The following is a 23,515-nucleotide window of genomic DNA, read 5'->3' on the forward strand; positions in this document are numbered from 1 at the left end:
AAACTCGACTTTGTAAGCGATTCTAATGATCTTTAATTGTAATTTAACTAGTCTTTTTGCAGTGATAGTATAAATATAACTAGTACTTTTCTTAAATCGTTAAAGTCACTGTAGTAAATATAATTTTTTTATGTAATGTTTCTAACTCTTTTATGTTTCTCTTGCTTGCAACCGTGTTGCAGAATATTACGAGGGTGATGGACCAGTGGTTTTCCTCTCCACGTACTCTACTATCTAGTAGCTTGAGATTAAATGGGTGTTTTTGTCCCCGGCTCCCTGCTGCTCCCTTTCAAGATGATAGTCAGTAGGCTAGTTTGTTAATACTTTATAGAATATGTTTTTTATTTTTGTAATGTAACATAAAAGTGAAAGTAGTTTTGAGAGTTTTGAATATTGAATTGTTTGTTAATACTTTTGTTTTTTTGCTAAAAAGTATTACTCTAAAAAAATTTGTTAAAAATACACAACTTCATGAAGAGTAATATTACAAATCCCATTTTAATCTCACAATACTGACATGGTAGTCCCGACCAACTTCGAATTCCTTCATAAATAAAGGCCAATGCCTCCAAGCCAGAACGTGAACAAAAGACTGTCTTTATAAACAAAACATTGATTTAATATGTTTTGATAACAAAAGTTGAATGGCCTAAAAAAAACTATCAACTAGTGATCAGTAATCGTGTTTCCAGATTGATAATGATAATGATAATCCGTTCATCTTTTTCTTTACATATAATTCCACCTGAGCGTTACACGTTGGGCTGGACCCTGATCCGACCTCAAAAGCAGAGTTGAAGATTATAATTAATTAATTAATTAGTGACAAACAAACTTTTAGTCAACGAGGAGGAGGTACCAAGCTAGCAACAAAAGAGTTGACCTTGCCTCCATTGAAAAAATCACTGGAAATCCTCTTGTGAATATAAGAGATTTTCACTGATTTTTTCACTTGAGGCAAGCCATATGGCCATGAAACCATAGGAAATTTTTGGTTAACAAACTTATGTCAAGCAAATGTTGCTAGCTTGCTTGAAAGCCTGCAGGTTTTGCATGTATCAACCATATTATGCAAACCACGCAATTTTGATCATTTGCTAATTAAAAATAAAGACAGAAAAATTAACCAATTCCAACATTCATTTCCTAATTCCAACTTAAAACCTCAAAAGTATTCTTGCCCATGAATGCACAATGAACAAATTATTCCTTTTGATGATCATAAACAATTGTGCAGTACGATAGTAGGAGAGATTTTTTTTTTTTTTTTTTAATAAGTAACGATAGTAGAAAAGATTCGAAACAAAGAAACAACTAAACTGGAAAAAAAGTACAAAATCTGGACAGGCACATTCAAGATGTGCGAAGAATAGCACAACTACGAGCAGGTCCTACAAAACCAATAAGAGAAGAAAACAAAAACGGATCAAGATTAGTCAAAGCAGATATGCTTAACTGAACAGAGCAAATTCTGTAAATCATAGACTGCCGTTGCTTTGCTAAATTCTAATGTCAAACTAGGTTAGAGCTATCTAGACTCTCACATGAAAGCATTTGTTTTATAATTCTACCAATCTTTAGCAACTCATCCATCTCACAATTATCGTTCTATATGTGTTCGTTGCAGTGACAGATTACTCATCAACTGCTCAGCATTTTCTACCATAAACAGGGGTTCTCTTAAAGTAAACATCCATTCAATCCCATTTAGAAAATGATAGCTTGAATGGGATCACTACAATATAAATAGAACATTTGACTAAATCAGTGAGTAAAACGAAACATGACTCTAAAAATTCTTGTGTATAAGAGCCAACAGAAGTAATTAAGTTTTTAATTTTTTCCTTTCTTGGTGGGAGTTTCCAAAGTTCAAACAGCCCATCCCCAATGAGGGGTCACATTGAGATCTTAAACAACCGATCCAACTCTCTCTGATTTGTGCCGCCTAGGAGGCACATTATGTCAACTCATTATAAACAGAGAAGTTCATTGCCAATTTCATTTGTCAAATTTAATCGGCCCTAACTTTTCACAATGCTATTTACCTTCTTGAATTTATTGTAACATTAATGTGTTAAGAGGGAGGCTTAGGGTTAAGATGATAGAGGGGAATTGAAAACAAAGAAAAAAAAAATAATGATAATAAGCAGGGGTGGAACTAGAATTTTAGGTTGGGTGGGGAGTGGGGGGGGTGGTTAAAAAATTAATTTTGAAGGGTTTGCATAATCAAAAACATAAAATTTAGGGGCAATTATAAAAATTAATGTTGTTGCCAAATAAGAAAACCAGTGAAACAATCCAAATGCCCTACAAAATGGTCTGACTGCCCAATCATTTTCAAATTGTACTTTTAAGGAAAATTACATCTACCCCTGTGTTTATACAAAATCTTCAAACCTAAAAGCAGGAGTAGTTCTATCAAGCTCTACGAACATAAAAGAAGGTGGTTGTCATAACACCAAATCTAGCACCCAGTGCAAGGAAACTTTCTCCATCAGTATCTAAAACCACACATACACTCCCCCACCCCCCAATAAAAAGAACGGAGAGAGAGAGAAAGAGAGGCAAACAAAACTAAAGACTGCATTTTATGGGACAAGTGAACAATTAGAGAGAGGGAGGAGCTTCAATGTTGACACTACTCAGATGAATTAAACAAGAAGAGGTGAAATGTAAGCATGTCAATCTATAAAAAACTAACAAGAGTAAGATCACAAAAAAGGTAAAACAACTTACTAAAATAATGGTGTTATGCATGGTAATCAAATTCCGAATCTTAACCAAGCCTTACTAGTTACTGCCATATGTGAATCCTCAACATTGATTCTCACCAAACTAGAAACAAAATGCATATTAAGTGACAGCTGACGAAACAGAGATAAACCCAGGGTCTATTTTGAAAGGATAAATTATTACTATACCAATTAAGAACAAGGTAATGAGACCAAATAGGCACAACAAGGCTGAAAGCAATAGGGATGCCAACTCACATTTAATTGTTTTGGACATAGAGGTTGATAGGGCTTACTTAAGAATCATCCATTCACCCTTCAATTCATCTGAATCTGAATCGCTCGCATTATAACCTATCAAACGCTACCATTCGAACAAATACACTTCCAATTAAAAACAATACCAAATACCCAAAAACAACAACACGGAAAAGAAAGAGGGGAGGGGAAAAGATGGAAGTTCAACCTGGATGTTTATCACTAACTTTCCAAACCGAAGACCGATTTCTGGACGCCCTTGTCATCCAAACTCGTCCCTAAAATCCCAAGATATCAGACCAATTTTGGAAAAAGAAGTTAATATACAAAGGATATGGAGAACAAAGACTACATTAGCAGTAAAGGTGCCGACTCAATACAATAGACACAAACTAAAACCCTTATTGGCTGATTAAATCACTTAAAAAAAAAAAACATAAAATTCGCACTTTTTCACTATCCATATTTTCCCCACTTTCTTCGCAACATAAAAATTCGAATCTTTGAACAGACCCTGCTCTGAAACCAATTTTACTCATTCACCCACAAAATTCAAAAACAAATAAAAAGAAGAAGAAGAAGTATAATCTAACCCAACAATCCCAACAATTCAGAAAAAAGCTAGACCCACCAAACCCCAAAAACCAAAAGTAAGATTCTTGCGTGTCCCAAGAGTTAAAGTATAACCGTAACAATGTGCATATAAGCTATTGGACACCCTCCCCTTACAAGCCGATTTTCAAATGTAAGTTCTACTCGATCAAGGTTTGTATCATTTGGTATTAGAGTCAAGCATTACGTCTCGGGTTCGAGTCATGGAGGGGGGCGAGCTATAAAATAGAGTGGCCATGGGCCGCCATGGATGCGCGCTACAGTGGCTTGATTTTGCTATAGAGACTCATGAAACTGGAGCTCAATTACTCTCTTCATTAGTTCCTAATGAAAAATCAATGCCTCTCTTTCAACAACTTTTTGGTTGTTGTGTGCAAGTGGGGGATTCCAAAAGGGTTGAAAGGCTTTTCAAGATTTGTGCCCCTTCCCAGAAGAGTTGAGCCTCTTTTGTTTTAGTTACCACTTTCTACAACCTATTTCTTGGCTTTGTCTAAGATATAGAGGACCGGGCCATTTTTGGCTAATTTCTTATTATTTTTATGTATTTTATGCATTGCATTTTTGGTTTAGGTCTGTTGTTGAAAAGCCCACCCTATTTTCAGTTTTTTATTCCTTGTACCCTTGTCCATGATTGATTTGAAAAAAATAAAAATAAAAATAAAAATTAACATTATGAATAAGTTATAAAATGAGAACAAATATTAGAGGAAAAGTATAAAAGTGTTCATCAATGCCACACTTTGTGATTGATTAAAGGCCAATATATAAAATTATATGTTGACTTTTATATTTGACACCGACCATTAGAGGGTTAAATGCTATAAATTAAACTACGAGCTAGGGTGTGCATTATATCGTTTGAAAGTGCATTTTTATAAACACACGATTTTAAGGCCGAACATACTACAATTTTTATCAAACGTTAAACTGTATTTTTTAAACTCGCGTTATTTTTAAATCGCAGGTTTTATATATATATATATATATGCTTCCTCTCCAAAGGTTCCCCAGTTTCCAAAACAATGAAATTTGGCTGTGTCCGTGATCAACACGTACTTACACAAACAAATTAATCTTTCGAGTTGCACCACCATGCATGTGCATTATTGTTATATAAACACCGAAACCTAGGAGATAGATCTTAAAGTAGCCAACCTTAAAACTAGGAAAAGGCCGGTCTTGTTTGGCTATTTGCTGATCAACATGGGAATGGGTAGCTCTGTTGTCGGCCTTAAGCTGATGATCATCACTTGCTTGGTGCTTGTGTGCATGGTGGCCAGTGCACCCAAGGCGGCGGCCAAAGCTCTAGATTTCTAATCATGCGTCAGCATAAAGACTTTCATAGTCCCATGCTTTGACTATTTTATCGAGGGTGGCTCTGTGGACAATCTCTGCTGCACTCAGGCCAAGGAGCTCTACAATTGCCCGTCCATATATACGTTGCCATCGGGCCGTTCATACTTGGATAGAGGAAATAATTAGCGAGCTTAAATGGTTGCCAAATTATGAAAACCATGTTAGTCAGCTTCCTAAAAAATGCAATATTTAATTGAAATACTGCATCAGAGGTAAATGACAGAGACTAAATTCAAACTCAGGACTTATGGCCTTAGAACCGAAACAAAAAAGATAAAATAATCGGAGTCTCTCACTCACTAATTAATTGGTAAAAGAGTTTCACCATCAAAAGAGAAGATTCGCCTCAAACAAATCAAACATCTATTTTTTTTCATAAATCATAATATGTCCACATAAGAGTACAAAAGATCGATGAGTTAAATAGAATGACAAAACTCTAACCCTAATTTGACTTTGGACTAAATCCATTATTAATTAATACGACAAACCTTAAAATCAGACAAAATACATAATCGATCTCCATCCTAATTTAGAATATAAAAATAACACCAACTCTTAAATTTAAATTAAATACTATTAACCTAATTAACTAATAAGATCAATTTATTTATTTCTCTTCTGCATCACCTATATAGTTCTAATAGCATGTTAATACATGGATGGATCTGTCAAAATTAGTTTCGCCAATTTAAATCTTTCAAGGGTTGAAAGACCCTTATCGCTCTAGGTCCTCTATTAATCTTCTTGATAATGTTGTGAATTCTGAACATTTTTCTGTTGAGGGTGATTCCTCTTTTGATTTTAGAAATTGGAGTATTCCAAGACTCCCTGATAAAGAAGTTTACAAAACTTCTTGGTTTAAAAGCTCTTTCAGAGCTGAATATGCTGTTAACACTGTTGAACAAACCATTCCTATTTCCAACAGGAATGAAGATTTTGAACTCTTTAATAAGAGATTTGTTAATCAATTTCTTGCTAAAGGCTTCAAGTTTTTGCATATTGAAGCTGTCCAATTTGCAGTTAAACCATTAACACGAATAATCAAACAACAACCAAAGCAAACATTTTCTTAACATTAAACTTAAACTACTAGTCCACGACACATACCCTGACCCTAGACCTTTTTTTGACTAATCCCTAGACACCAAACCCAGGCTTTAAACGGGAACCAAGTCTATGCAAAAGAGCGGCCTGTTCGGGGGGGTGGTTATGATCCCTAATAGTAAAGAGAAATGCAAAAGAAGATGCAGAATGAAGTAATTGAAGGATAAAGATAAACAAAATGAAACAGATCTTAACGCTTATGGCTCTGATACCATAAAAACTGTTTGTTCAGACCTTCTCAATACTTTTTGACACCGGAAGAAGCATATTGTTGCTTTACCTTATATTAAGGATTTTTCTGAAAAGAAGATTCGTACGAAAGCTAGGCCAATTCAAATGAATGCCGAAACTTTGGAATTTTGCAAAAAAGAAATTGCTGATTTACTTGTAAAAAATATCATTTGCAAAAGCAAGTCTCCTTGGTCTTGTGCTGCTTTTTATGTTATGAAAAATGCTGAACTTGAAAGAGGTTCCCCTAGGTTAGTAATTAATTACAAACCTTTGAATGATGTTCTAGAATGGATTAAGTACCCTATTCCCAATAGAAAAGACCTTGTCAACCACCTTAGTAAAGCCCTAGTCTTCTCTAAGTTTGATATGAAATCTGGATTTTGGCAAATTCAGATTGACGGTAGGGATAGGTACAAAACCGCCTTCACCACTCCCTTCGGCCATTACGAATGGAATGTTATGCATTTTGGTCTTAAGAATGCCCCTAGTGAGTTCCAAAGAATCATGAATGACATTCTTAATCCATTCAGTCATTTTGCCATTGTTTACATTGATGACGCCCTCATCTATTCCAAATCCATTGATGAATACTGGAAACATTTGAATTCGTTTTTAGAAATCATTAAAATTAATGGACATGTTGTTTCTGCAAAGAAAATCAAATTGTTCCAAACCAAGATGGATTCCTTGGTTTTGATATTTCAGAAGGACAAATTCGTCCTATTGATCGAGCCATTGAATTTGCTAGCAAATTCCCTGATGTTATTACTGATAAAAATCAACTCCAAAGATTACTTGGATCGTTGAATTATATTGCTGACTTCTACAAAGAGTTGAGGAAGTGTTGCAAACCCCTGTTTGACAGATTACAAGCTAATCCTCCTCCTTGGACAAAAGTCCACACTTCACTTGTTAAAGAGATTAAAACTCATGTTAGATCTCTTCCTTGTTTAGGAATTCTCACTGATACTGCTTTCAAAATTGTTGAAACTGATGCCTCCGACATTGGTTATGGAGGAATTCTAAAACAGATTGTTTCACCAGGATCTCCCGAACAAATTGTTCGATTCCATTCTGGGTCCTGGAATAATGCACAAAAGAACTATTGTACTATTAAAAAGGAAATTCTTTCTGTTGTTCTTTGCATTTCAAAATTTCAATCTGATTTATTAAATAAAAAATTCTTACTAAGAATTGATTACAAATCTGCAAAATACGTTTTGAAAAAAGATGTTGAAAACATTGCATCAAAACAAATATTTGCTAGATGGCAAGCTATTTTAAGTGCTTTTGATTTTGATATTGAATATATTAAAGGAATTAACAATTCCATCCCTGATTTCCTCACTCATGAATTTTTGCAGTGCCACCATGGCAAGTAAAAAAGATCGAGGAAAAGGAAAGGTTGTTTCCAACCCACCTGTTAATCAGTCTCTGATCATCAAATCAGAGTCTCAACCTGTTGGCAACCCTGTCGTTTCTCCTATTACCACTTCATTGGCTCTCACTAATAGGTTCATGACCTTCAATCCTAAACCAAATATTACTTTCAGTAGTGCTCTTGCTATTGAATACAGCCCTTTTCTTGGAACTCCTCATAGGCCAAGAATGTCATTTATTAAAGCTAATAAGCCCTCAGCTTATGTTCGTTTACCCTATTTTCAACCTCTCAAAGAACCAAGCCAATTAGCTCTTACTTATTTTCCTCCCCGTTTCCATTGGGTTCCTGAACACCCCTTAAAAGATATCTCCTATTATACCAACATTTTGGTTGAAACAAAATCGGTCCATTTCAAGCCGATCCCTGACCAAAAAACTGGTAAAACTCTTTATATGAGTGTTTACTTTGATAAGGTCCTCATTCTCAAAGATTGGGGTGAACATCCTTCCCAGCCCAGAATGCTCTTGAATTCTGAGCTTTCATATTCCTATTATGATTACATGGATGCCTGGTTTAGATTCATGCTTTACCAGAACTCCACCAATAACCATTCTTGGTTTATTAACTTTGATAAAAAGTTCGCTGGAATTCTCCCTCTTTGGTTCTCAAAATGGTGGGGACAGTTTGGAGCAGTTCCAGAAATTTTCCTTCTGAATCTCGCCAAAGCTTTTGGAACTTTCAGAGATTATTTCAACACTGATGCTTATGGAAAGAAATTCCCAGCCATAATGCATTTTGTTATAAAATTCAAGATTTCTTGGATTTTAAAATGGAATTATGTTAAAGAAGGTGATATCATTGATCGTCATTGGTTCGCCAAGTGGTGGGGTAAATTCCCACAAACTGATGCTATTATCAAAACTATTTATAAGGATTTTGCCAGGAAGACTACTCCAGAAAAGGAGACTCCTCCAGCAATTCCTGCTGCTAAACCTCAGGCTATCACCACTGGCCTTGTTACACCATCACAATTTCTTCCCCCTACAGAGAAGAAAGATGATGATGAAAAATCCATTGCTGCTTCCTCTTCCTCCTCAAAGGACAAGAAGAAGAAAGGACCTTCCAAGAATGATATGAGAATGTTTGCACAATTCCTCAAGACATTCAAGGAAGAAAATAATATTGAAGACAGTGAAGACAATGGAAAAGAAGATGATTTTGAATCTTTTTCACTCGAGACCACTGGTATTTGCGAATATGATCGCAACCTGTTCGGGCATGACCCGGTCTGTACTCAGGATGCTTTGGATGCAATCCCGGGCATTGAAGACATCCCAGAGCTGAATTATTGACCCTCACAGGTGTCCTCTACTGTTGTTTCACACTTCAGACAGCATTATTAGCTCCACCAGAGCCCTCTCAAAAGTTTGTTTGTTTTTTGCAGAATTATTGATTGCATTTGCAGCTGGCCGACAACTTTATTGACTGCTACAGTACCGCTACAGTCCCGTCGCATGCTGATCTACAGTCTTTTTGATTTACTATTTTACCCCTTGTAATTGGCCTATATAAAGACCAAAGCCTTCGGGGTAAGGCAGAAGCTTTTAGACAGAGAAAATTCCATTCATTGATCTGTTATCTCCTGCTATCCTTGTTGTGATCTTTTGATCTCTTCACTTATATTATCCCCTGTTAATTCTGTAAGTATTTCAATTTTATTTTGAAATAAAATTACAATTTGATAATTCTGTTAATTTTGATAAAATAATTTTATCATCATTATTTGCATTCCCAATTGGCAGGCTTATACCGCCTATCCCCTCTCTCCCTCATACACACACACACCCCTCTAAGGTCTCTCTTGATCTCTCCCCCTCTCTTTGGTTGTTGTTTGATTAAGATCTTCAAGATGTGGAGGTCTAACTCTTCTGTTAGCTCTAGGTCCTCTATTAATCTTCCTGATAATGTTGTGAATTCGTTTTTTAATGATTGAAAACAAATCACCATAAGTTAAGTTTTCATAATCAATAAAATCAGTAGTAGGATTAACAAGTTCATCTTTTACTTTGTGAGCAAATAATGAAGGTAATCCATCAATGAACTTTTCTTTCCAATAGGGCTTAAAACTATCAATTCTAAGCATAACACGGGAAAGGAAAACATCTTGATACCATCTATAATCAGACATAGAAGGGCATCTAAGATTATTCAAATAATTAGAGATACGAGAAGTAATATTGGATGGAGTCCCAGCAAAATGTTTGATAATGGTGTATATCAAAGTATTGACACCATCAGGCAATTGCTTGCCATCTTTAAGGACGGGACTCCCGTCGTTATCAATTTTAACAGCAATTTTGATCTGTTCTTTAGACCCTTTACGATGCTTATCCCACCATGCACTAAGAGTACCAGAAAAACCAGTGGTTAATAATTCAACAATATCATAATCAGACAAATCATGGTTAGTCACGTAAGCATTAGCAACCATAGACATGTGATTCATTTTATTAAGAATTTCTTGTTCAGATAATCCATCAATATTCCACTCATATAATTTATCAGCAGAAACAGCAAATTGGTTTTGGAAAACCCTTTCTTCAAACTGTAAATCAGGAGGAGTGGGTTTATTATACCAATTTTTGGTAAAGTTAACAGGTTTGGATTTAAAAATTCTTTGGAGTTTTGGGGAAACATTGATTTTTCCAAAATTTTCTTCAAGAATTTTAATATCATCATCGGTGGATGAGTCAGATTCAGAAGAATCAGATTCTTCGTTATTTTCAGACTCACGGTCGGAATGTTTAAAAACATTTAAAAAATTTTACCTTTGTCATGTTCTATGACGCAAGCATTGTTAATATTGGAAGAAATATTTGAACTAGCTTCATGGGTTGTAGGAGTATTTTCTTGTGCAGCCTTGCGAAGACTAATTTCTAAAAGCATTTCTTCAATTTTTTCCAAATTCCTTTGGCTATTAGTTTTTAAACTAATTCCTTTTCTTTCTTATGGTAAAGAAATCAAAGGTTTTTCAATATCTTTTTTAACAGCCAAATGAATAGGTTTTTCAATGGTTTTTGAAAAATCAATCTTTTCTTTAATACGATCAAGTTGTTGACCGATAATATGAAGAGAAAATATATATATATATATATATATATATATATATATATATATATATATATATTATGTAATGTTTCTGACTTTTTTATGTTTCCCTTGCTTGTAACTGCATGTGTTGCAGAGTACAGTGAGGACTGTGAGGTTGATGGTCTAGTTCTTTTCCTCTAAAGGGTAGTGTGGGAATAAATGGTGTTTTTTTTTTTTTTTTTTTTTTAATTTGTTGTAAATCATCAAGTTGATGATGATGGGTCTTATCGTAATTAATCTGTCTTTCTTGTAAATTCTACGTACGAAGGAGATCGATCAAATGGCATGGGTGGATGTATAATGTCAAAATTGTCCCTAAAAAGTCCTGCATGTACGATACTTTTTATCCTTACTAGCTAGTTGCATATTTGACTTCTCATGCGCTACATATATTGTAATATTAATTCTATATATATGTTAATTTCTCAAGAATTAACATTTAATTTCTTGACCAACTCAATATGCATGGTAGGATCCCCAATCCTCCCTTTTGATGTAGCGTATAGTGTGCGACGTACTTCTCTTAAGCCGTCAAGTGTTGTTTGGGTTGCTCCACTCGAGCGCCAACTAAAGCATTTGTTAGAGCAGAGGTTGCGGTTGCTCCACTTAATATGCCACCACTCGAATGGTACTCCATGCACGCTTGCACTAAAGGATGGGTCGTCGTCCTATATGGGATGACCCTGATCGAGAAGTGAGAACATATTATAAAATTTGATTTCAGCATTAACTGTAATAAAATCATATTTAAATTTGATTTGATTTCTCATATCAATCATTTTGTATTATTTCCATCTACTTATAAATATATATGGACTTTGTAATGCAAATTAATCAAGTGAATATAAGAACAAAATGTATTATTAAGGCTTTATTCTGTAAACGTATGTCATAGATCGACTAAACTATATAAAATCTTTTTTTTTTTTTGGATGAATCAAAAACTTTATAAATCCAAACACCAAAGAATCACACCTAAAGGTACAAGTTAATCACAGGGCAAAAGGATCAAACAACCCATAATCCCTACCACAAACTAACAAACTACACAACAGACAAAGAACACGCCCAAAACCATCATGCCTCAAACAAACCACTCAACAAATACATCCTCAAACCTGCAGAAATCAAAAACAAGCAGCTAACTACAAAAAAATGCCATGAAGATTCCACAAATCAGCAAGACGAAGATTCAAAGATGAACGTTTATAAGGACCCTTGGCAATGACACGAACCCGGATCTCCCACTTGATCTTAGTAAAAATTCTCTCTTCAGAGATAAGAGCATTACCATGTAGAATATCATTTCTATGTTTCCACAAATTATATACAGCAGCACCCAGACTTAAAATGCACAATCTACTCCACAAACTATCATTTCTCAGCTCAACTATACACCATTTTTCAATGTCTTCCCAAGATCTTTTTGGCCCAATCACCAAACAAAGAGATAAAAGATTCCTCCAAATACGAAAACTGAAACCACACTCAAAGAATAAGTGCTCTCTAGATTCCAAACAGCCTCGACAAAAAGGGCAAAGACAATCACCCATAAAGCCCCATTTCCACAATTTACTTCTAGTAATCATAAAGCCCCATTTCCACAAACTATATAAAATCTTTGCATCTCTTTCTTTATTATCTCTTAATTTTTTTTTTCTTTATATCATCTTTGTTTCAAGAAGGTCTCCATATAGCTGTTGATTCATCCTAATAACATGCATGAACTCCATAAAACTTATTATTTATCAAAAAGAAGAAAATAAGAAACTAAGATCAGCTCCAAAACAGCATAAACAAGAGGTTTAATAAATTAGATATCTATCAAATTAAGATTGAAGGATGTTATCTTACGCTTGGAAAAGGCCCATATTTTTTATTTTATTTTTTTTGTAGGATCGGGTCAGGCCAACAAATGCAATTGCTCTATGGGAGAGCAGGGAAAGAAAAATAGTATGAGTAATTAAATTTTTACCATTTCAATTTGAATACGCATCTTTAGGTGATCGATCTTGCAAATCATTTAATCAGCAAATTAAAATAGCTTCTCAAAAGGAAAGGGTTGCTTCCGTACAAGGTACAGATAATTAAAGACTATAGAGCAATGCATGCAGCCATGCAATTAATGTCACCGCTAGAAAAAGACATCAAATTCAGCTTCCACAAATCCTGAAAAGTAATGCAATAATACGAATGGCGTTGAGTTAATTCCATGCATCAAAAAGGTTTTCATAGCCATCGTTACACATGCTGCAAAAGTCTAGTGAATACAGTGCACATTCTCACACGTGTTTCTTGAAGAAATAATCATATTTCCACGAGGATTAGAAGTCGGATGAGGATGGCTGATATATGTGGAACAAAGATAAACACAAACTCGATCTTACAAAATTGATGGGTTCGAAACAAGATATTGGTGGAAGCTTGTGTGGTTTTCTTTTGCCATTCTTACAAGCTGCTTTTGTCTTATAGTTGGACTTTAGAGTTGCTTTGTGCGCAGGAAAGATGTCAAAATGGGGATATTAGGGTGATGTTTTATGTTCTTTTTGCAGAAGCTGAATATATATATATAGAAGACAAATCAGCTGACAAACAATTCAATGAAAGCTACTCTCTATCGTCTGAGTTTGAGTGAAGCAGTTTATCATTTGTGGATGGAAATAAATGATATCATGCACAGTATGTTATGATTCTTGCGTGTCACAAGAGTTAGAGTATAACCTACAAAAGTTACCGGGCACCATCTTTTTGGAAGCCGGTTTTCAAAAATAAGTTCTGCTCAAAATTTGTATTATTAAGTATTAGAGTCAAACACTACGTCTTGGGTTCAAGTTATGGAGGGGGCGAGCTATAGAATAGAGTGGGTCGCCATGGATACGCGCTACTGTGGTTTGATTTTGTTGTGGAGACTCATGAAACTAGAGCTCAATTACTCTCTTCATCAATTCCAAATGAAAAATCAATGCCTCTCTTTCAACAGTTTTTTTATTGTTGTGTTCAAGCTAGTGGGGGATTCCGAAAGAGTTGAAGGGATTTTTGAAGTTCATGCCCCTTCCCATAAGGGGTAAGAGACCTTTCGAGATTCATTCACTTTCTGATGCTTCTTTTATTTTAATTACCACTTCCTGCTACCTATTTCTTAGCTTTGTCTAGGATACGGAGGTTCAGGCCTTTTTTTTGTTTTTTTTTTGTGGCTAATTTCTTATTATTTTGATGTATTTTATGCATTGTATTTTTGGTTTAAGTCTGTTGTTGAAAAATTCACCCCATTTTCTGTTTTTTATTCTTGTACCCCTTTTCCATGATTGATTAGAAAGAAAGAAAGAAAAAATTGACATTATGTATAAGTTATAAAACGAGAAAAAATATTAGAGGAAAAGTATAAAAGTGTTCATTAATGTCACATTTTGTGATTGATTGAAGGCCGATATATAAAATTATATGTTGACTTTTATATTTGACACCGACCATTAGAGGAATCGTGACTGTTCAATTTAAAATGAAAAGTCCAAATTAGAGTTGTTGCACCCGATCTTTATTGGATCGTCTCGTGCTTGTAAATTTTGGTAAGCACCTCACCTGCAAGTGGTAATTTTCTAATTTAAATTGGGTTAATTTGACGCTGCGATTTCATAAATTAAACTGTAATTAATTTTAAATGTCAAACAACAATTTTTTAAAATCATACGATCTGTATTTAAATTGCACATTTTAAATTCACAAATAGAAACTGAAAGGCTTACATACTTCCTCGCCAAAGGTTCCAGTTTCCAAAACAACCATATTTGGCTGTGTCCGTGAAACACTAACAAAAAAACGAAATACACAAAAAAATCTCTCGAACTTGCAGGACCATATATATATATATATATATATATATATATATATATTCATGTGCATTATTATATAAACACCAAAACCTAGGAGCTAGATCTTAAGCTCAACCTTAAAACTAGGAATTGATCAACTGATTTGAGTCTTAATTTCTTCATGGCTAGCTCTGATGTCGGCCTTAAGCTGATGATGATCACTTGCTTGGTGCTTGTGTGCATGGTGGCCAGTGCACCCAAGACGGCCAAAGCTCAAGATTCCTCAGCGTGCGAATACGTATCGAATGTCCTACACTCATGCTTAGGCTATTTTAACGATGGTGGGCCTGTGTCCGGTCCCTGCTGCAGGGATGTCAATTGGCTCTACAATCTCCCCACCAATTGGGGCCGCCAGAGCTTTTGCACTTGTTGGCAGCAATTTACAATCTGGGAGCCAATAATTGCTGACAATATTCGTCTGCTTCCTAGTGAATGCTACCTCAACCTTCCTTACAAGTTCACCCCTTCTCTGGACTGCAACAAGTATGATTGCCTCTGTGTCACTCTGTTTACATATGTTTTCTTTCTTATATATATATAATGTTTCTAATTCTTTTCTGTTTCTCTTGCTTGTGACTGTGTTGCAGAGTACCGTGAGGTTGATGGAGCAGTGGTTTTCCTCTCAAGCGCGCTAGGATCTATAGTATGGTACTGTGAGAATAAATGCGTGCTTCTATTAATTTGTTGTAAATCATCAAGTTGAAGTTGATGATGATGATGATGATGATGATGATGGGTGTTATCATAATTTACAAATCTTTCTTTCAGCCTACGGAGGAGATGATCAAATTGGTGGATGTCACGTACGTACGCTACAAATTAAATGTAATATTAATTCTTGTTCAAAAAATATGGAATATTAATTCTATGTTATTTCTTAATTAAGGATAATCGCAAGAAGAACGGGGTCTTCTAGATCTATATATATATATATACACACAAATAACAAGACAAAATTTGAAGAAATTAACACTCCCAAATATTATTATTAGTTTATTACTCAAAAGGCCCTTAATTGATTACAAACTTTGGTTCTTCCGGTTCTTAATACAAATTCAAAACTTCATAAGATAGGGGCAAATTTCTAACTCAATTTGGGAACTAATTATGCTTCCTGAACTACTTAAAGAAAGAGCAACTCAACCAAATCGTTAAATTCTATTCTAATTAATAAGGAAATTCATCAAGCTGGAATTGGAATAAAGATAGGATAGAAATCGTTTGAGCGTTTAAATTGGAAAGTACGAAACTTATGCTCTGTTTATTTCGACGTAAAATGGTTTTAAAGAAGTCATTTTTCAGGAAAACGTTTTTCGCCGAAAATATTTTTAGGTGTTTGGCGCGTACGAAAAATCACAAATATTTTTTATATTTTCATTCAATCATATTAACTTATAAAAATCAAATTTGTTTTCACAACATAGAGATATTTATGTAAAATAATATAAAAATCGCCGATGACGAGATTCCCTCACTGATCGGCAGGATTCTGGCCACTTTCACCAGATTCCGGCTACTATTGTCGGAATTCGGGATAAAGGCCGAAATCCGACACAGAATGGCCGGATCCTGGCCAGTTGGCCGGAAGCCAACCGTTCTGGAAAGATCTCAGCCAGATGGCCGGAATTCGATTATTCTGGTCGCCGGAATTTGGGCTGACCGGATTCCGGCGAAGGTGGCTGGAATTCGGTGACAGTTACCAGACGTTGTCAGATTTCAACACAAGCCAGATTCTAGAGGTGGTCGTCTGCTTGAACGTGAAAGTCGCCTGCGTCGTTTAAAAGAGGGTCGAATGTGTCTGCCGTTTAGGGACAATGATTTACGCTTTTAAAAAGCGTAAATCATTTTCCGAAATTTACTAAACATTTTTTGTCAAACGAAAATTATTTTCCGATTGACTATTATTTTCGCCCCTACCAAACAATGGAAAATGTCAAAATCATTTTTTAGAAACCATTTTACGCCGAAACAAATAGGGCATTAATTTAAACAAGGATCAGGATTTTTCTAGAACTATTTAGTATTTTACCATGTAAAATATCTTCAATCTTAACTATTATTTTTAAATTAAACGATCAACATCTATCACTTTAATGGTGTGTGTGTGTGAATAAATAACATCTCTACATTTTACTTGAAATTAGGAGAATTTATTTCAAATTTCTTAAATAGTAAATATTAATTTCATAAGTGCTATGTTGGTAAAAGTGTTGACTAGATAAAATACTAACTATTGAATTAAAAATATTAATTAATATTTAAGAAATTTTATGTGGTATAATACCTTAAAAATTAACAAAAAGTGCTTATTTGGATTGAAATGTCTATTTTCTTCTACAAATTGTGGAATTCGCATCCCTAGTAATTTTATGTTCGAATTGTTTGCAATTTGAGCTTACAATTGCGGGAATGGTCTTATGAGGCCTACCTGTCCGGGCATATGGGTGAACAATCGAAGACTTACTCGAGTAGGTGGGCCCATAAGGATCCCTCATAATTGTTAAAGATATTAATTCCAATTGTGAATTGAATCAACTAAACTAAAAGCGAACTATCCAAAATTTATTTAGATCGACACCTAAGTTTGTAAAGAAGTTATAGTACAATTAAATTGAGTGCTCATAGAGGTCCTACAACTTTTACTACAGATTCCTTACAAATTGACGTGACAATCTATGTGTCGCTTATTGCATCAGCTATCAAAATGTGGACTGACTTAAGTTTGTGAAGGAGATGTACGTAGTACAAGTACCACTATTATTTTCCAATTACATGACAAATTTTGTTACTTAATTTTTCACATATGTTGTACCATGTGGCATTCATGTAGACTGACACATAAAATTGTAAAGAAATTATAATAAAATATGTAATATCCCAAAATTTTTGCATTTTTACCTATGATATGATCTTGTATAGCCAAATGTATGAATCAGGCATGCGAGTGACAATCAATCTATAATCTAGGGAAAAAAATATTTATTATCGCAGGCATTGGCAATGGTGCGTTTTTATAAAACGTAAGATTTTAAAGATTAGATTGTAATTGTATCGAATATTTAATTGTGTTTTAAAAATTACATTCTCAGATTACACGTTTTAAATTGTCATTTTTGAATTACACATTTTGAAATTACAAATTAAATTCTCACCTGCAAAGCAATAAATTTCTAATTTTAGACTCTTACATACTTCTTTTTTTGTTTAGTGAAAACACTAAACAAAAAACAGAACACTAACAAATCTTTCTACTTGCATCACCATGTGCATTATTAGATAAACACCAACCTAGGATTATTGTTTCCTCAAATCGATCCATTTGTTTAAGGTTTTATTTTATATCTTTTGATTTCTTTTCTCAAAACAAAAATATTAAGAAATCTCATCAAAAAAATACTTTTTCAAACGAGACACCGAAAAAAAACAGGCTCCAAGCATATACATCAACAAAGAGATCGAGCCCGGCCGGCCGGCCGGCCGGCGTCTTCATGGCTAGCTCTGTTGTCTTTAAGTTGACTTGCTTGGCGCTTGTATGCACGGTGGTAATTGCAGCCAAGGCCCAAAGAGTTGTTCCATGCGACGAGATAGTGGTGAATAGCCTGCGACCATGCGTGATTGATATAGCCTATATATGGTGATCAGTCTGTGTCCGATACCTGTTGCGGTGGGATATTGTCCCTCCGGCAGCTCACTAAGACCAAAATGGAGAGCAGGAGCATTTGCACTTGTCTAAAGAAATTTCTTCGTGGGTTTCCATACACTAACGACCATGTTCGTCTTGGTGCTGCACTGCCTGAGAAATGTGGAGTCAACCTTCCTTACGTGATCAGTCCCACTATGGACTGCAACATGTATGATTGATTGGCTCTCTGTGCAATTTTTTTTTTTTTCTTACGCATAGGATTTTGCATGCTTGACCATAGTAGCATCTCAGTAGAAGATAAATAGTTCATATAGATCGTAGACAGATTATAAATGCATTCATGAGAAATAACTTTTACATTGATTCCTTACTAAGTGAGACTGAACTTTATAAATGATTCTAGGAAGCTACAATTTCAATTTGACTAGTCATTTTAGAGTGATAACGTAGATATAACAAACGTAGATGTAACCTTTTTTTTTTTGGGGGGGGCCGTTAGAAATGATATCAAACAATCTAGTTAGCTAGTAACACCATGTGGAATGTGGCCATAATGAGGACATTAGGGATTTAAATGAGAGATTGAAACACCTCAATTTTACATTGGGAAGATGCTTAGATTATAAAGGCACTTATGGGTTCTAACTATGTGAAGCTCGACTTTGTAAACGATTCTAATGATCTTTAATTGTAATTTGACTAGTCTTTTTGCAGTGATAGTATAAATATAACTAGTACTTTTCTTGAATCGTTAAAGTCGCTGTAGTAAATATAATTTTTTTATGTAATGTTTCTAACTCCTTTATGTTTCTCTTGCTTGCAACCGTGTTGCAGAATATTACGAGGGTGATGGACCAGTGGTTTTCCTCTCCACGTACTCTACTATCTAGTAGCTTGAGATTAAATGGGTGTTTTTGTCCCCGGCTCCCTGCTGCTCCCTTTCAAGATGATAGTCAGTAGGCTAGTTTGTTAATACTTTTTAGAATATGTTTTTTATTTTTGTAATGTAACATAAAAGTGAAAGTAGTTTTGAGAGTTTTGAATATTGAATTGTTTGTTAATACTTTTGTTTTTTTGCTAAAAAGCATTACTCTAAAAAAATTTGTTAAAAATACACAACTTCATGAAGAGTAATATTACAAATCCCATTTTAATCTCACAATACTGACATGGTAGTCCCGACCAACTTCGAATTCCTTCATAAATAAAGGCCAATGCCTCCAAGCCAGAACGTGAACAAAAGACTGTCTTTATAAACAAAACATTGATTTAATATGTTTTGATAACAAAAGTTGAATGGCCTAAAAGAACCTATCAACTAGTGATCAGTAATCGTGTTTCCAGATTGATAATGATAATGATAATCCGTTCATCTTTTTCTTAACATATAATTCCACCTGAGCGTTACATGTTGGGCTGGATCCTGATCCGACCTCAAAAGCAGAGTTGAAGATTATAATTAATTAATTAATTAGTGACAAACAAACTTTTAGTCAACGAGGAGGAGGTACCAAGCTAGCAACAAAAGAGTTGACCTTGCCTCCAATGAAAAAATCACTGGAAATCCTCTTGTGAATATAAGAGATTTTCACTGATTTTTTCACTTGAGGCAAGCCATATGGCCATGAAACCATAGGAAATTTTTGGTTAACAAACTTATGTCAAGCAAATGTTGCTAGCTTGCTTGAAAGCCTGCAGGTTTTGCATGTATCAACCATATTATGCAAACCACGCAATTTTGATCATTTGCTAATTAAAAATAAAGAAAGAAAAAGTAACCAATACCAACATTCATTTCCTAATTCCAACTTAAAACCTCAAAAGTATTCTAGCCCATGAATGCACAATGAACAAATTATTCCTTTTGATGATCATAAACAATTGTGCAGTACGATAGTAGGAAAGATTTTTTTTTTTTTTTTAATAAGTAACGATACTTGAAAAGATTCGAAAGAAAGAAACAACTAAACCGGAAAAAAAGTACAAAATCTGGACAGGCACATTCAAGATGTGCGAAGAATAGCACAACTACGAGCAGGTCCTACAAAACCAATAAGAGAAGAAAACAAAAACGGATCAAGATTAGTCAAAGCAGATATGCTTAACTGAACAGAGCAAATTCTGTAAATCATAGACTGCCGTTGCTTTGCTAAATTCTAATGTCAAACTAGGTTAGCGCTATCTAGACTCTCACATGAAAGCATTTGTTTTATAATTCTACCAATCTTTAGCAACTCATCCATCTCACAATTATCGTTCTATATGTGTTCGTTGCAGTGACAGATTACTCATCAACTGCTCAGCATTTTCTACCATAAACAGGGGTTCTCTTAAAGTAAACATCCATTCAATCCCATTTAGAAAATGATAGCTTGAATGGGATCACTACAATATAAATAGAACATTTGACTAAATCAGTGAGTAAAACGAAACATGACTCTAAAAATTCTTGTGTATAAGAGCCAACAGAAGTAATTAAGTTTTTAATTTTTTCCTTTCTTGGTGGGAGTTTCCAAAGTTCAAACAGCCCATCCCCAATGAGGGGTCACATTGAGATCTTAAACAACAGATCCAACTCTCTCTGATTTGTGCCACCTAGGAGGCACATTATGTCAACTCATTATAAACAGAGAAGTTCATTGCCAATTTCATTTGTCAAATTTAATCGGCCCTAACTTTTCACAATGCTATTTACCTTCTTGAATTTATTGTAACATTAATGTGTTAAGAGGGAGGGTTAGGGTTAAGATGATAGAGGGGAATTGAAAACAAAGAAAAAAAAATAATGATAATAAGCAGGGGTGGAACTAGAATTTTAGGTTGGGTGGGGGGTGGGGGGGGGTGGTTAAAAAATTAATTTTGAAGGGTTTGCATAATCAAAAACATAAAATTTAGGGGCAATTATAAAAATTAATGTTGTTGCCAAATAAGAAAACCAGTGAAACAATCCAAATGCCCTACAAAATGGTCTGACTGCCTAATCATTTTCAAATTGTACTTTTAAGGAAAATTACTTCTACCCCTGTGTTTATACAAAATCTTCAAACCTAAAAGCAGGAGTAGTTCTATCAAGCTCCACGAACATAAAAGAAGGTGGTTGTCATAACACCAAATCTAGCATCCAGTGCAAGGAAACTTTCTCCATCAGTATCTAAAACCACACATACACTCCCCTACCCCCCAATAAAAAGAACGGAGAGAGAGAGAAAGAGAGGCAAACAAAACTAAAGACTGCATTTTATGGGACAAGTGAACAATTAGAGAGAGGGAGGAGCTTCAATGTTGACACTACTCAGATGAATTAAACAAGAAGAGGTGAAATGTAAGCATGTCAATCTATAAAAAACTAACAAGAGTAAGATCACAAAAAAGGTAAAACAACTTACTAAAATAATGGTGTTAAGCATGGTAATCAAATTCCGAATCTTAACCAAGCCTTACTAGTTACTGCCATATGTGAATCCTCAACATTGATTCTCACCAAACTAGAAACAAAATGCATATTAAGTGACAGCTGACGAAACAGAGATAAACCCAGGGTCTATTTTGGAAGGATAAATTATTGCTATACCATTTAAGAACAAGGTAATGAGACCAAATAGGCACAACAAGGCTGAAAGCAATAGGGATGCCAACTCACATTTAATTGTTTTGGACATGGAGGCTGATAGGGCTTACTTAAGAATCACCCTTCAATTCATCTGAATCTGAATCGCTCGCATTATAACCTATCAAGCGCCACCATTCCAACAGATACACTTTCAATTAAAAACAATACCAAATACACAAAAACAACAACACGGAAAAGAAAGAGGGGAGGGGGAAAGATGGAAGTTCAACCTGGATGCTTATCACTAACTTTCCAAACCGAAGACCGATTTCTGGACGCCCTTGTCATCCAAACTCGTCCCTAAAATCCCAAGATATCATACCAATTTTGGAAAAAGAAGTCAATACACAAAGGATATGGAGAACAAATACTACATTAGTAGTGAAGGTGCCGACTCAATACAATAGACAAAACTAAAACCCTCATTGGCAGATTGAATCACCAAAAAAAAAAACATAAAATTCGCAACTTTTTGACTATCCTTATTTTCCCCACCTTCTTCACAAAATAAAAATTCCAATCTTTAAACAAATCCTGCTTTGAAACCAATTTTACTCATTCACCCACAAAATTCAAAAACAAATAAAATAAAATAAAAAAATAAAAGTATAATCTAATCCAACAATTCAGAAAAAAACTAGACCCACCAAACCCCAAAACCCCAAAAACCAAAAGAAAGATTATGAACCTTCTGGGCATCTCTGGGAACGCCATAACCGCTGTAATACATCTGACCCACTAAGATCTGCATGTTGATATCACCAGCCTTGGCTTCCTTGAGCGTGTCCTTGAACCACCGCTTCACGCACTCCGACACCACCTCCGACAGCGGCACCCTATTACTGCTACTATCGCTGTTGCTGCTCTCCATGTCCTACTCCTTTACTCCGCAGGTGTCGTTTCAGTGTGCTTCTGGGGTTTAATATGCTGCGAAGCGGCTTTGGTGATCAGATGAAACCTGATCGGAGAAGGAAACGATTTTCCCTTGGAGAAGAGTTATATAAAGCTTGATTTTTTTATTATTATTATTTAATATGCAGAGAGAAAAACTTTCGTTTGTTTATTGCTTACCTTTTGGTAGCACTACGTGGAGGACGTGTTCGGTTACTGGGAAAAAAAAAATTTCTTTGGGTATTTATACGTTCAGGGAAATATGAAAGTGGAAGATTTTGAAGGTTCCAAGGAGGGTTTACGAAGGTAAAGGGAACTTCAAGTTTGCAAAGGGACTTTGAGAAGACGGAGTTGAGTGGGCGTGAGGGGGAAGAAAGGGGACTAACCTTTGACTGACTTGGCAATAGCAATTTCTTAGGTGTCACTGAATTTGAACAACTAAAATACACTTCTAATCGTTGAGTGTCACTTGGCGTGGTATTCACAAACACATTAATCTCAATTAAATTTAATGTAATGACGAGGATGATAAGTGTTAAGTAAACCTACAAATTGATGTGACGGTACATATAGTATTGTCATGTTAACCACGATCAAATTTTATTAGAGTAATGCTACTATTCACACCGACTAATGTAACATATTATAAGTAACTTATCATGTCAACCACTTAAA

General features: G+C 35.0%; 3 protein-coding genes across 4 annotated transcripts; 2 read left to right on the forward strand and 1 right to left on the reverse strand.

The window, feature by feature from the left end:
* Positions 1 to 1,067: 1,067 nt before the first annotated feature.
* On the reverse strand, positions 1,068 to 23,252 carry LOC133872180 (uncharacterized). Of its 2 annotated transcripts, none has more exons than XM_062309619.1 (5): positions 23,021 to 23,252; positions 22,638 to 22,907; positions 22,180 to 22,249; positions 21,980 to 22,067; positions 1,068 to 1,391 (listed from the first exon to the last, which is right to left on the reverse strand). In XM_062309619.1, exons 2-4 carry the CDS (start codon positions 22,818 to 22,820, stop codon positions 22,018 to 22,020), a joined length of 303 nt encoding a protein of 100 aa, XP_062165603.1. In that variant the 5' UTR covers positions 22,821 to 22,907; positions 23,021 to 23,252; the 3' UTR covers positions 1,068 to 1,391; positions 21,980 to 22,017. The 2 variants fall into 2 exon arrangements, with proteins under 2 accessions (XP_062165603.1, XP_062165602.1); XM_062309618.1 differs by lacking the exon at positions 1,068 to 1,391 and adding an exon at positions 20,115 to 20,380 and having other exon boundaries at positions 23,021 to 23,250.
* Positions 14,818 to 15,293, forward strand: LOC133873443 (non-specific lipid-transfer protein 3-like). The gene is made up of 2 exons (XM_062311144.1): positions 14,818 to 15,179; positions 15,284 to 15,293. Exons 1-2 carry the CDS (start codon positions 14,818 to 14,820, stop codon positions 15,291 to 15,293), a joined length of 372 nt encoding a protein of 123 aa, XP_062167128.1.
* LOC133873444 (non-specific lipid-transfer protein 3-like) lies at positions 18,185 to 18,557 on the forward strand. The gene is made up of 2 exons (XM_062311145.1): positions 18,185 to 18,286; positions 18,339 to 18,557. The coding sequence occupies exons 1-2, from the start codon at positions 18,185 to 18,187 to the stop codon at positions 18,555 to 18,557; spliced, it is 321 nt and encodes a 106-aa protein (XP_062167129.1).
* Positions 23,253 to 23,515: the final 263 nt, after the last annotated feature.

The sequence above is a fragment of the Alnus glutinosa genome, chromosome 7 (genome assembly GCF_958979055.1).
Source record: "Alnus glutinosa chromosome 7, dhAlnGlut1.1, whole genome shotgun sequence".
Lineage (NCBI taxonomy): Eukaryota > Viridiplantae > Streptophyta > Magnoliopsida > Fagales > Betulaceae > Alnus > Alnus glutinosa.